We start from the raw sequence: 11,847 nt of genomic DNA on the forward strand, positions 1-11,847 counted from the left end.
GATTTGATAACTAACAATAAATAAATATGAGAATTTTTTTTTGAAAAATATGTTAAAAATGTCCTAAAAATATCAGAAAAATTATTAGTAAAATATGTAAAAAAAATAATTGTGAGAATATCAGAAAAATGTCTGGAAAAAATCACCTGGTCAGTTTCCATTATATATAAAGGGTAAATATATAGATCTGTATTAAAGAAGTGATTGTTAAATACAAAAAAAATCTGAAAAACTAAATATTGTGGAGTCCTCTAACGAAAAAAAACAACCCGAATCTAGTAAACCGTAAGATTAAATATAAATGTTCATAGCGCGACACCAACTCCGAGAAAGGAAAACTGTTATAATCAGATAATAAGTCGTATCTGTGCAGATCAGCTTCAATAAATTCCACGACCTCGTCCACTGAACTCAAACACTCATTTTATTCTTCTTGGTCATCATCCCAGAAGTCAAACAATTTGAAAGCAGATAAAAAAGAAATAGAAAAAACAACTTAATAATCAACTTTTATTGTCGTCCTCAGAGTTAAAATGTGAAATGAAACGAAAGGAGGAGATCCGTCTCGGGTCATTATTTCCGAGTCGTCTTGCAGTTCTCCAGCAGCAGAACCATCAGGCGGCTCTTGAGCGACGGCAGCTTGCTTCTGTAGTTCTGCTGCAGGACCGTCGTCATTTTACAGCGGAGGCTGTGGAGGCTCGGCAGGGAGTCGCAGTCCGGCACGTTGAGAAGAGTGTGGAAGAACTCCTGCCACAGGTCGCTGTGGGGGTTCCTGTGGAGCAGACAGAACATCTGGTTACGTTGTGTTGGGACAGTACGGCTGTCTTTCAATTAGGTTGTAGCGGCTCAGTTTTAAAGCTAGAGTGAAGATACTGGTATCATATGAAACTATAAAACCTGATGAATCCATCGGTACCAACCATGTCCTACTAGCTTGTCATGAAGGAGGTTAAATAACGCTCCAAACTTGTGCTAAATGTTGGCGAGGAAAAACTGCCATGGCCATTTTCAAAGGGGTCCCTTGACCTCTGACCTCCAGATAAGTTTTTCTTTAATGAATATATAAATGCTCTGCCATAAAGAGACGACACAATCTGGAGAAATCTAACCTCTAGTTTGGAGGAATTACCTTCTGAATACGGCGTTGGTCTTCCACACGCCGTCTTCGTTTCTGACCTGCATGTACGTCCCAAACAGCATGCAGTAGACGGTCCCCGCTATTCCAAAGTAATCCGTCTACAAACACACAAGAGCAAAATACTCAACACAAGATCCAGTAAAAGAAAGCTGCTCTAAAAGGGTCTTTAATTCATCTCTAAATTGCAACTTAAATATCAGTTTTGCTGCCTGTAAATCACATTTTGAGCACTAAAATAAGACAAAATAAATGTTACTACTCTTTAATCACTTGTTTTTAATTTAAATAAAGAAATAAATATATCTGATAAAACTGAATATTATTCCGGTATGATGACAGGTGCGTCCTCACCTGATAGTTCCAGGGTTTCCCGCTGAGCATCTCGGTGCACTGGAAGCCCGACGTCAAACATTTGCCGGTGAAAGCAGTGCCTTCTGGGAACATCTCCATGTCGATGCTCTGCCCGAGGTCGATGAGCACGAGACCGTGGTCCAGGTTGTCCGGCTCAAAACACTTGTTCTCCAAGAACCTGGAGCACAACAACAACAGTAGCAGCGATGAAGACGGTGATGTTTAAATGGTAGAGAGACACAACGCGTGTGTGTTATCGACGGTTACCTCTGTCCCAGCAGGAAGTTGTCAGGTTTGATGTCGGCGTGGACGACGTGGATGGCATGCAGCTGCTCCACCATGTGCAGCAGGCAGACGGTGAAGTACATGGTGAGAGGCTGAGGCATCACCTTGTTGCTCATGGTTTTACACATGTTCACTGCGTTCTGATAGGAGGGGTAAGAGGACGTGTTTTATTGTAAATCAGTAAGACAGCGATCGTGTCTCGGAGGTGATTGAACGTACCAGCAGAGTGCCGTAGTTGTGGAGGTCGCCGACCAGCACGCTCCCGTCGCAGAAGAGGTGAGCGGAGCGGATGTTGTTGTACAGGTGACGGACTTCGGGCCGGAGCCGAGCGTCCAGCTGCGTGTTGATGTAGAACTCCCAGGGGTTGGCCGGCTTCTGAACCTGCAGACGATAACAAAGAGAGAGGCTCAGATATTCACTGTGGACATGAAGCAGAAAGTTACTCTGTCCAATGAATTACATCTGATAATAAACCACCGTCTTACCTTTAACATCATCCTCTCTGAGGTGTTGGGGTCAGTAGCCTGGTAGACGGTGGCAAAAGCACCGTGTCCGAGGATACAGAGAACTCGCAGGGACGCTTCTCCTGTCAGGAGGAAAATATTTTCATTTCAACATTTTCTTTTTGATTGAATTTAGTCAAAACCTCTTTACAAAATCCATAATTAATAAATAATATTGCCATTTATCAGCTAACAAAAAAAACTATTTTTAACCTTTACAAATCTTCCATGTTTCGTATGATTTAAAATACGTTTTGAAGTCCCTTTCACACATTCTATCCCTGATCAGTACCGCCAATTATCCTCCTGGAAAATGTGGTGAATGAGAGCAGTAACATCGGAGGGACGAGCGCGTAAAGTTACGTCTGTTTGGCGAAAGACGCTTTCACGTTGTGGAGCGAGCGAACCAATCACGAGACTCCGCTGATGACATGTTTGAATCTGTGACTTGTTTACAGTTTAGTATTTACGCCAATAACTAACTAATACATAAATGTATGACAAATATGTGAAAAATGTCTCAAAAACAAGCGAGAATTATTTGTAATATATGTGAAAAGAAATTGTGAAAATAGCAGAAAAATATGTGAAAAATGTCCAAAATGTTAAAGAAAATGTTCAATATGTGAATGAATAAGAGCTCTTACCCATGCTGATGGTGGTCTTCGGGGTGATGTTGGGTACGTTGCACTGCCAGGTGATGCAGCGGGGGTGAGAGGTGAGAGGCGGGCTGAGTGATGACAGCAGACTAGAGATCAGCTCATCATCCCAGGGATCTGATGCCAGCTTGACCGCCGCCGCTGTTGTGTTCATGGAAACGTCAGCGGCGCTCGGCCTCAGCGTTCTGTCTGGACTCATCATGGCTTCATCCTCAGTGCTGAACTGTGGTGGCTGCGCCGGGCTCATGGGCACGTCAGCGGCACAGAGCGGCGGCTGCTGCTGTGGACTCATGGGGACGTCCAGGGTCCTGTTGGGGACAGAATCCACTTTATTGAGTAGATGGGGACTCAGGAAGGCGTCCAGGTCCGGCTCCACTCTGAGCTTAGGGCTTGTGGCGGCCAGCCAGTCTGAGGGGAGAGCACACTCTGGGCTCATGGGGACATCAGGAACTTGGACGCGTTCTGGACTGGCGGGTTTCTCTAAATCCTCCATGATGCTAAAAGGTTCACTTCGGGGTCCGACCGAGCTCTCGGGCCGCTGTGCGAGCAGAGAGGCGTGTTTGGGCGGCTGCTCTGGGCTGGTGTACACCTCCCAGCCGGGCGCCGCCGTGGTCCTGTAGACGGAGGAGTCGGTGGGACACAGGGTCTGGTCTCTGAAGGAGAGGACAGTGGGAGGGGGAGGCTGCACCATGGTGATGGAGGAGGTGGTCAGGCAGTGCGGGGCCGTGGCGAGCACTTCACCCACGATGGTGCCGTGTCCCGCGGAGGGAGGCTCGATCCGACTGAGGGCGGTGTCATTAGACGGACTCTGCTCCATGATGGGGCTGAGGGGGGGGGGGACAGACAGATACAGGTCACAGATACTCCACACTTTACATGACCTTTATATCATGAAGGACCACAACGAAGACTGGTTTCATCATCTATTAAACATTTAGTCTAGAAGATGTCAGAAATCTATGGAGGACGGAACCTGCCAAAATAAAAAAATAAAAAATAAATAAAAATAAATGACTCGATAAATAAATAAATAAATAAATAAATAAATATGTCATTAAATGTAGCAAAAATAATATTAAAAATAAATGTAGCCATTAATTCATTGATAAAATGTGACATCCCCCTCATTTGCATAATGAGGCAGAAATGCATAAAGAAAAGAAAAATAAAGTCTGGGAAAATAAATAAAGGGCGAAATGCAAAGGGAAAATCATGCAGAAATGAATACAAAAAATAAATGCATGAATAAATACATACAGCAACAGATTAGGTACCTGAGTTTTTTCGTCTGACGTCTGAATAAAGCATCGCCGTCAGCATCTTCTCCATCACCTTTGTTCTCTGCAGAATAAAAAAAAAAATCAATCATGTTCCCAAACCTGAATGAGACCATGTGGCGCAGGAAAAGAGACTACAGATGGAAACTGAAGTGTGTGTGTGTGTCTGTCCAGGTCCGTTACCTTGGTCCTCCTCGTAGAAGTTGAACGGCGTCTTGTGTGTGAACGGCGTGGAGACAAACTGAGCCAACATGGCGAAGTCTGAGGTGCTGTTGGGACAAGCGGCCAGCGAGTTGAGGGAGTTGTAGCGAGCGCCCCACATGGTGCTCTCGTCTGGTATCAGGTCCTGAGGGGTCTCCTGGGCGGGGAGGAGATATTCAAATCATAGTGAGTAGAATATATGAAGTCCACAGCAGGTAGACGGTCTCACTTTGTCCCCCTGCTCTGCTATTTAATGTCCAACTGTCCCTGTATTGTGTATTGAGTTTCATTGAATTTTGTAAATATAGATCGTATGGACCCAGTAGTAGAGGTGAAATGCAGCCAGGTATTACACAGTGCACCTTTAAAAGTGATTGTGAAGCTCAACACACTTCTAAAGTGTTGGTTTGTTTTCTTCATACTCACATTCGGTTTGTTAGAAACCGGGATCTCTGCCAGTGCTCTGATTGGATTAGACTTCTCAACCGCAGATGGAGCAGCAGCACTGAACAGAAAGAAAGAGGGACAAAATAACAGGAACATTATTCATTAAATTCTTTATTTCACCATAGAATCACTACATATGTGAGTAGAAACTCTAGATGACGCCTGACAGAATTAGCAGCAGATATTGAGGATGTTCATATTGTGTGTTGCTGCTGGCTCTCTGGAATCCGTTTTATTTACCTGCCGTTTTCTTTGTCAGTGTCGTCCTGGAAGACGGTGAACGCCGCCGTGGTCGACGGCTTGCTGAAAGACGAGACGCCTCCTTTCAAAAATCAAAGAAACAAGAATCTGTGTTAACTGTCAGAAAGCTGCAGGAAAACGTCAACAGAAAGAATGACAGTTACAGAATCTAAGGAAGGAGCTGCAGCAAAGACCTGATTTACCATTTCTTGGGTAGCCGGGGTCAAACTCCGTCTCAGCGGCGTGGAGCGCTGACGTGTTGCTGAACGGGTCCTCTAGCAGAGTCGGGGCCTGGAACATGTCCATGATCACATCTGGATGATACAAAACCACATTACATGTTGTTCACTGTGACAGCGCTGGCACGAATCTCGATACTGGGATTTACAACTTCAATAAAAAAACCTTTAAAAATATTAATATCCAATACCACAAGGGCTGCACAATTAATTGAAGATACTGACGTTTAAAATGCTCCGCTCATAGAAAACTCTGCTGCATATCAAATTAAGCGTTTCTAAACTAACATCCAGCCACCAGGGGGGGTGATCCAGATGTTTTGGCTTCACTTTTGGGGATGCCATTGTGCATGCACTCTGCACCTTCAGCCTGTGCAAAGCTTTCCTGAATGTCGTGGCTGCGGTCCAGAGTGAAAGAGTCATATACTGTGTATTTTACAGGCAAGGTGAAAATGCAAGAGCTTATTTTATGTTTTATTTTGATGCAGAGATTTGTTAATTAGCAGGAGCGTGAAAGTGAAAGCAGTGCCGTGTGTTTTAATTTTGGGTAAAAAGTTTTGTCACTACTATTTTGCTTGTCAGAGATGCAGTGTGAATAAAGACCAGTCTGATTTTGATGCAAATATTTGTACATTAGCAGGAATGTAGCACAACATGGAAGTGAAAGCACCGCTGGTACCGGCATATCCAAACTGCAGAAAATGAGAATGTCAACTGTTTCAAATATTCTGTATCACTATGTATCGATACCTCAATACTTTAGACAATACTACACTGTAATACAAAACATTTAATGTGCAGCAGAATCTGGTGCATCACCACCAAAAACTGGAGCGCTGAAGCACAGTCGACTTGAATCAATCCTAACAGCATGAAAACGTGAAACGTGAGCCAACGGACAACTCACATCCACTCTCGCTTCAACTACGCACTGTAAGACAGAAAAACCCTCCAACATCTCGGACACATATCGTAGAGGTTGTGTTGCTCACCCAGCGCTTCTCGCGTGTTGACGGTGGGCGACGGCAGCGCCTTGGACGGCGTGGCCTGAACGAAGCCCAGCGAGGTGTTGGGAGTGATGTGAGACAGGTTGGCTGTGGCTCCCTGAGACACTGAGACAGACACAAACGGGAGGTTTAAAAGCAGTCACGAGAAGCTACGACTGGAGGAGCTCACTGGTTGAACAACTGATGGACTCACTGTTGAACTTCTCCTCGAGCTCCGCTGGCTGAACGACCTCCCTGAGGGGGAAGAAAGTAACAGAGAAAGCAATTTAGAATAACAGTTTTCAGCTTGTTTTTTTTTTTGCTATATGCAGAAGTCGAAGCTACTCACTGATGTCTGGCGTTGTTGTTCTCCGCGCTGCTCGGCTGGACGCCATCGTCCTGGCGGAGAACGTCAGCCGAGATGCCGGCGGGTCTGTGGAGCGACAGCTTCATCTGCTCGAAGCCGACGAGCTGCTGAACCATCGAGGTCCGGACGGCAGACGGCGACGACGTCGGTGCAGATTGTGGTAAATGAACGCTCCTGTCAGCCAGGACTGGGGCATGATGGGATACCTTTGAGCTCAGAGGGCTTGTGTCAGCAGCAGCCCCGGCGTTGAGATGCTGTTGAGGCGGCTCGGGGACGGCGGCGGTCTCTTGGATGAAGGCGGGCTCGGTGTGTAATCTCAAGCCAAGAGAGCGCCTGCTGCTCAGACGGTTCGAGGGTCGAGGACGCCCAAAGGAATGCTGGGTAGGATTTGGGAACAGACTGGTAGCTGTTTCTACTGCAGACAGCTGCAGCAAAGAAAACATAAGGTTGAAGTTGAAGTTATCCTGTTTACACATTGTCACTACAATGCATTGTGTTCCCTCTTTAAATGTTATATTTCAAATGTTTAACCAGACTAATGCTGCATTCATGTCATATGGGATGGATGGGAAAGATGGGAAAGTAAACATCTTGCAAGTCATCTGATAACTCAAGAAGGTTCTAGGACACAGGGTTCCTACGCAGTATGGAAAAGTCTGGAATTTGATTTTAGTAATTTCCAAGTATGGAAAAAAGAAACGATAGTATGGAAAAACACGTCTGTTTCCAGACTACCGCCCCTGTTCTGTTATCTAAAATAGAAAATTCAGATTTTCTAAAAATAAATTGATCATACAAGCAGCAGAGTGATTTCTGTGGCATTTGGAGCAGCAAGTGCAGCCAAATGTTTACCACTGTGTGAGGCAGCGTGGGTCAGAGCTCCATGTTGTCGAAAGCAAGACAAAGAAGAAGGCTATGGCGTGCGACTGAATGCACGCTCCAGACACACTACAGAGCTGCGTCAGTACGTCACAGCCGGGGCTGGGGCGTCCATATAGGCAAACTAGGCAATTGCCGAGGGCGGCGCTTTGGCAAGGGAGGCACCAAAGCACTGTAGTCTTGTCACAGCATCTGCTGCAGCCCGAGTCAAAAAGTCACACAGTCAAATATGGTCTGAAAAATCTACAGAGAGGTCTGGAATTTTTAAATGGAAAATGTGTATAGGATGCAATGTGGAAAAAGAATCCAATCAGGAACAGCTACGTGCATCGTAAATTATTGGAGTCAAATTAAGAACTTTTATCTTCAGTAGAAGATGAAACAGGAAGAACAGAAAGCACTCAACAGCAACAGCAACAGCAACAGCAACAGCAACAGCAACAGCAACAGCAACAGCAACAGCAACAGCAACAGCAACAGCAACAGCAACAGCAACAAACATGAATTTGCAGTCTCACCCTCTGGGATAAAGGCTGGCTGGTTAAACCTCCACAGACCTCCAGATCCTCGTTCACTTTCTCCAAACTACAGTCCATGCTCAGGTTGCCCTCGTCCGCCTCACTCGGCCTCTTCTCCACTTGAAACAAAACAAAAACAGATGTTATAACAAAGTTAATAACTCACTTCATGAAACACATCATGCGAGTCTCACCAATTAAATCTTACTTGCAGTATTTTGTTTTTAACCCTGAATTATATGAAAGCAGATTGGATTCATAATCATCTTACTAATTTCTCTGCTCTCCATCGCCTGCTTCTCCTGCAGCTTACGGAAGTATTTTTCTGCTCGGATCTCCTCAAAGCAAAATTCAGATCCTTCACACTCCAGCTCATCTGTCATGTACTCTGACACCGTCTGAACGCCGGAGCTTTGGCTGGAGGGAATCGTCCCTGAGGTCTCAGAGCGAGACACTCTGTGGAGGAAATACATCAGATCATCATATCAATTTCTAAAGTATGCATTTCTTCAGCCGTATACTCTGGATGTAATAAATACAGCTGAATATCCGAGTCAGCCAAAACACTGTAAAGCGTATCCTCGTCCAGAACATCCTCTGATCTCATATAGATAGATTTATAGAGAAAAGTAACTTACGTTATGGTGGTTCTATGTGTCGGTGGTTTGGGTGGACAATCCACGGAGGCCTGTAACAGAGGAGGAACATTATAAGTGGATCTGAACGGCAGATATTGTTGTTATTAAATGATTATTACTGAAATGTACAGACACACACCTTGTTTGGAGCAGCAGGCTCTCTGTGAGAAGACATCTGATTGGATAACTGGGAGTTTTGCAGCGGGTTCCGGCTCCCTGCTTTACAAAAAACATCAAACAGTTAGTAGCTGACATGATAGATATATATAGATATTTATATCTATTTCGTAATAAACAAAGAAGGAAGTGGATACACTCTTACGTGATACTGATGCCTGGCTTCCGGTTCTGGTTTGAAACTGCCTGCAGATCAGATTAAAGTTATAATTGTACATGTTGGTGACTGAATAATACACACTCAAACAACTATGAAACACCTAGTAAGGAGTAAGTGTGGCTTTTTACTTTATTTATCTGCTTTTATTGTCTTGTTATTAAGTACAGGCTGAAGCAGCGGGGCTCTGCAGCGTGTCTCCTCTGCTCTCTCCGCCCGCAGCCGGAGAGAGCAGAGGAGACACCGGCACCCGGTCGGTAACGAGAAGACAACGTAACTCTCTGAAGAGCTCCGTCACTTCACAAGACACGGGAAACCTCTGTTGGTCTGGAGGAGCTGCAGCAGTTATTTCTGCACAAACGTCCACTGAACATTCACTAGATATTCTCAGAGCTAAACTAACTCTTCTGCAGTGTGGAGTGAGCGGGCGTTCACTTCTAGAGGTGGAGCAAGACAACGAGGACGCGCGCTCTGTCTGAGTGAAGGAGAGCAGGCAGCGGAGACGAGGCTCCGGCCACACGCGAGCGCGCATATGCGAACGCGCATGTGTGCCGACCCGCTACATTTATACGCTTAAAAAGTTACAAACAGTCCCTTTAACAAAATGTGAGGGAAAGTGATTTTAAGTGATTTCAGTATTTTCCAGCATATTAAGAGCATATTTTCATGATTATTGGGATAATATCGCAATTATTTTGGCCAGGATAGACGTGACATGAAATTTTCATATCGTCCCATGCCTATGGGTACAATGTGGGGTAATGTCCGTATGAGTTTGGTACGTTTGTATATGTTTACACACATCTGTCTGATGTCTTTGCCCTCCTAAAATGTTATAATAGCACCAGTCCTGTGTCTCCAGAAGACTAAAGAGCCCTCAAATAGACAGATACCTAGATACAGCACAGAGCTTAAAAGTTTTTCATCTGTCTATTTGCTGTTACCTGTATTCGTTGAGAACAGTGTCAGCTGGCTGGGCTTGGTTCTCCGTTGCTTTCTGGTACATGGCTTCTGCCTGTTCATTCATCCCCTTCTGCTCATACTGCTGAGCCCAGGCCACGTAGAGGGCAGCAGTCGTGGTGCCGACGCCTTTACTGTAGATGTGACTGTACAGCGCGACGGGGTCAGAATAATAACTGGCCTGTAAGAAAGTTAGAATGAAGAAATGCTCATAAATCTGAATAACAACTCTAGTCGTGTGACTTTTGGATATAATATTTCAGTGAGACTTACACATTTGATGCAGTAGTTCACAAATCTGACGTCATTTGCGTATTGCTCCACATTCAAAAATTTCTGCACGAGAGTGTCAAACACCAGCGCCATCCCGCTGCCACCGTCTGCAGGTAACCTCTGCTCCAGGTACTCCACAAACCTGGGGAAATAGGTGCATTCAGTATTCTCTCAGCTGTCACACACGCATATATTATTCAAGTGCAGTGCCTGTTTGCACAAAATGAGCATTACAGAGTAAGAGTACTAATAAAGAAAATTAAATAACTGAAAGGAAAAATAATATACTGGGATGAGAGGAACACTGGTCACAATTGGAAATTTAAAAATATATCATGACAACTAAAATATACCTAAAGTACCAAAAGAAAAAAGTACTCATTTTGCAAAATGGCCAATTTCAGAACAATATATATAATAATGTTATGTATATATTATTGGATAATTAAGGTTATTGATGCATTATTGTGTACATCTTCATGCTGCAGAGCTAGATAGACAGATATACAGATAGATAGATAAACTACTATATTGTAGTAGAGTATATTGTAGAGTATGTGATAATGGATGTAATGCAAATACATGGATATGGTATGGATGATATAGAGTACAAATTTAAGATAAATATGAACAAAAACACATGCATATTGTGGTAAAGGTGGGGTTAATATTAAATATATAAATAATATATAACTTTATATACTGCTGGGGATCAATAAACCCTTATTGGCATAATAATAACAATTTATTTGTTGATATGTTGAATTCTTAACCTGGATCTGGAGAGTAACTGAAGTTATTAAAATGTAATGGAGTAAAAAATATATAATATTTGCATCTGAATTGTAGTGGAAAAATACCTCAAAAGTGTACAACACTTGAGCAAATGGTACTTTTCACCAGTGGAGAACTAGAACATGAATGCTTTGTCTCCTGCATGAAATAAAAACCCTAACCCAGATAACTCATTCTAACTTTAACAGTCAGATGACTCACTTGTCCCAGGGATCCAGCGGGTCGTCTCCTGTATAGGAGCTCAAACTCTCCTCAAAGTGCCTAAAAAGATGAAAGTACGGAACATTGGAGTAAAGCAAAACAAGTCTAAGTTAAATATGATGGTTAGCATGAAGCTAACACCAAGGAGCGTTAAGTTCACATTAAAGTTCACTTACTGTAAATAAGCAGCGATATCCATGTTGTATTAAGTTACAGAATAAGTCCTTTAAGTGCTTGTTTCCGTTCAGTTTGATTCCCTTTATATAAACTAGCATGTTCCTCTCTCTGACGTGCTGCTGTTTGTTTCTACGACATTTCAAATTTCGCGCTCAGCCAATAGCAACGCGAGAATTCCAGGATGCCTCCAAAGCCACGCCCCCAGCGTGTGACGTAGTTCCGGGATACAAAATACAAAATAAAAGCATCATGTACAGTAAATTACAACAAAATAAAAGCATCATGTACAGTAAATTACAACAATATAACAAATATAGTAATTTTATGTCCGACACTTTTAAGGTTAACTGAACTGACACAAAATATGGTTAGACTTCAT

General features: G+C 43.6%; 1 protein-coding gene across 2 annotated transcripts; it reads right to left on the reverse strand.

The window, feature by feature from the left end:
* Positions 1-406: 406 nt before the first annotated feature.
* On the reverse strand, positions 407-11,601 carry bub1 (BUB1 mitotic checkpoint serine/threonine kinase). Of its 2 annotated transcripts, none has more exons than XM_074615515.1 (24): positions 11,468-11,601; positions 11,292-11,351; positions 10,296-10,437; positions 10,007-10,203; positions 9,051-9,091; positions 8,868-8,944; positions 8,729-8,778; positions 8,362-8,546; positions 8,091-8,209; positions 6,676-7,118; positions 6,541-6,581; positions 6,333-6,452; positions 5,305-5,415; positions 5,102-5,183; positions 4,841-4,919; positions 4,397-4,571; positions 4,211-4,277; positions 2,925-3,760; positions 2,260-2,360; positions 1,994-2,155; positions 1,757-1,914; positions 1,490-1,667; positions 1,130-1,236; positions 407-772 (listed from the first exon to the last, which is right to left on the reverse strand). In XM_074615515.1, the coding sequence occupies exons 1-24, from the start codon at positions 11,488-11,490 to the stop codon at positions 574-576; spliced, it is 3,753 nt and encodes a 1,250-aa protein (XP_074471616.1). In that variant the 5' UTR covers positions 11,491-11,601; the 3' UTR covers positions 407-573. The 2 variants fall into 2 exon arrangements, with proteins under 2 accessions (XP_074471616.1, XP_074471615.1); XM_074615514.1 differs by having other exon boundaries at positions 8,868-8,947.
* Between the last annotated feature and the right edge of the window lie 246 nt (positions 11,602-11,847).

The sequence above is a fragment of the Sebastes fasciatus genome, chromosome 18 (assembly GCF_043250625.1).
Source record: "Sebastes fasciatus isolate fSebFas1 chromosome 18, fSebFas1.pri, whole genome shotgun sequence".
Classification (NCBI taxonomy): domain Eukaryota; kingdom Metazoa; phylum Chordata; class Actinopteri; order Perciformes; family Sebastidae; genus Sebastes; species Sebastes fasciatus.